This window comes from Sphaeroforma arctica (genome assembly GCF_001186125.1).
Source record: "Sphaeroforma arctica JP610 unplaced genomic scaffold supercont1.845, whole genome shotgun sequence".
In the NCBI taxonomy this organism is placed as follows: domain Eukaryota; class Ichthyosporea; order Ichthyophonida; genus Sphaeroforma; species Sphaeroforma arctica.
This window is the reverse complement of record NW_014039713.1, coordinates 1-1,807: the sequence shown is the minus strand read 5'-3', so window position 1 is coordinate 1,807 and position 1,807 is coordinate 1. Positions and strand designations below refer to the sequence as shown.

The 1,807-nt window shown below is 35.4% G+C and overlaps 1 protein-coding gene across 1 annotated transcript in view; it reads right to left on the bottom strand.

Moving 5' to 3' along the window:
• SARC_08888 (T-complex protein 1 subunit zeta) overlaps window positions 1–449 on the bottom strand; it is a gene marked incomplete at both ends in the record, with an annotated part of 10,650 nt that extends 10,201 nt beyond the window's left edge. The window contains one exon of the mRNA XM_014297114.1: window positions 185–449. Coding sequence (XP_014152589.1) covers window positions 185–449 — 265 coding nt within the window. The remainder of the gene's footprint in view (window positions 1–184) is intronic.
• Between the last annotated feature and the right edge of the window lie 1,358 nt (window positions 450–1,807).

Sequence of the window (1,807 nt, the reverse complement as noted above, 5' to 3'; positions counted from 1 at the left end):
GTGTGTGTGTGTGTACGTATATATATGGACACATATACATATACATATACATACACTATTTATATATATATATATATATAGAAACAAGTAGATATATTGTACCAGACGCATATCTTTTAGTGCAAATATGAAGTATCCTGGTAGTAGATTCCAATTGATTAACGACATATATACATCTACCTACCAGTGATATTGTCTTGAGCAGTCGCCGCACGAGCGATTAAACTAGCTGTCGGGTGTTGTATCTGCATCTCATTCAGTAACACATTGCCATCCTTTGTGATCTTAATGTCTCCGGCTCCACTTACAAGCATCTTAATGGTACCTTTAGGTCCCAGATTTGTCTTCAAGACCTCCTGTAAACCTAATGCTGCGCTAATATTGATTTGTAGGGCGTGATCGGCCTTTGCCACTTCGGCGTTGGGATTGAGGGCTTTAATGGCCGACATTGTGATATGATATGTGGGTTAGTGTATGAAGGTTGTGTAGCTTACGTACGAAGGCGTTCTTGATTGAATACGTATATATAAGCATATATGTATATCTCAGATCGTAGCAGCAAAGAACTAACTATCTTATCAGTAAGGGTACTGACTGTACACACCCTTGTTTCCGCTTCTGTTTCGTAAATATTTATTACACCTATTCGCTCTCTCTCTAGTCTACGCCGTTCCATAGCGTTGGTGTCAAATGTCGAATGTCAAAATATTGACATCCTGTCATCCATACCCCTCGTGGAATTCCACTCCGGTTTAATTGTCTTCTAAGCTGAAACCATGGCCCCGGTGCAAGGGCGGGCTAATGTCAATCCGTTGTAAAAGTTTGACGTAAACGCTTATTCAATCGATTTGTAAACGTTACAATAAAAGTAGTGCATACAAAACAATAAAAAAATAGTTTTCAAATCTTGTAATATAAACGTTGACGGTAAATAAACTATTATCTGTTCTTCTAAATGTTTATGCAAGTGTTATTTATCGCAAAACGTATTGATCTTAGCTAAATAGTTCGGGAACTTCGGGTGTACAGACTGTAATCACTTTTTTTTTAAACAACTTTCGAAAACAATAGACCTTAAATATTACAGAAGCCGGTTGTTTGTCTTTCAAATGTCTTTTATAAATACGCGTAAATAATAGTCTACACAAAGCATTCTAAAAGTAGATGCCAAAAGATACAACTATAATGACAGTCACGGACAAGGAACTCGAGGCTAAGCTCATCAAAGAGCTAGAGGCCGAACATGTGGTATGTATGCGCGTTCTTTCTCAAACAATACTCACGTGCACGCAGAGACGCGGAGACACACAACAACCAACGACTAACAACAGATGTATACATGCGCGTAGTTATATATATATATACATGTATGTATGGATGTGTATACCTATATTATATATATATGAATTTTACAGCATATGTTATCGTATAAAAACACAAACACACTCCCACTCTCTCTCTTTCAACACACATACACACGCACACACACAATCTCTCAGACGCACACACACAATCTCTCACCTGCACACACACGCATATATTTATATACGTATGTACATATACATATATATACGGAAACATATGTTCATATCCAAACACACACACATACACACACACATATATATATGTTTATATATATATATAGATATATATATATCCAAACATATACCCGTACATGCATCCATATATATATATATATGTGTGTATGGATAGATATATATATATGTATATATGTATCTATATATATATGTGTGTGTGTGTTACATATATATATTTATATATATATACTTATATACATACATATACG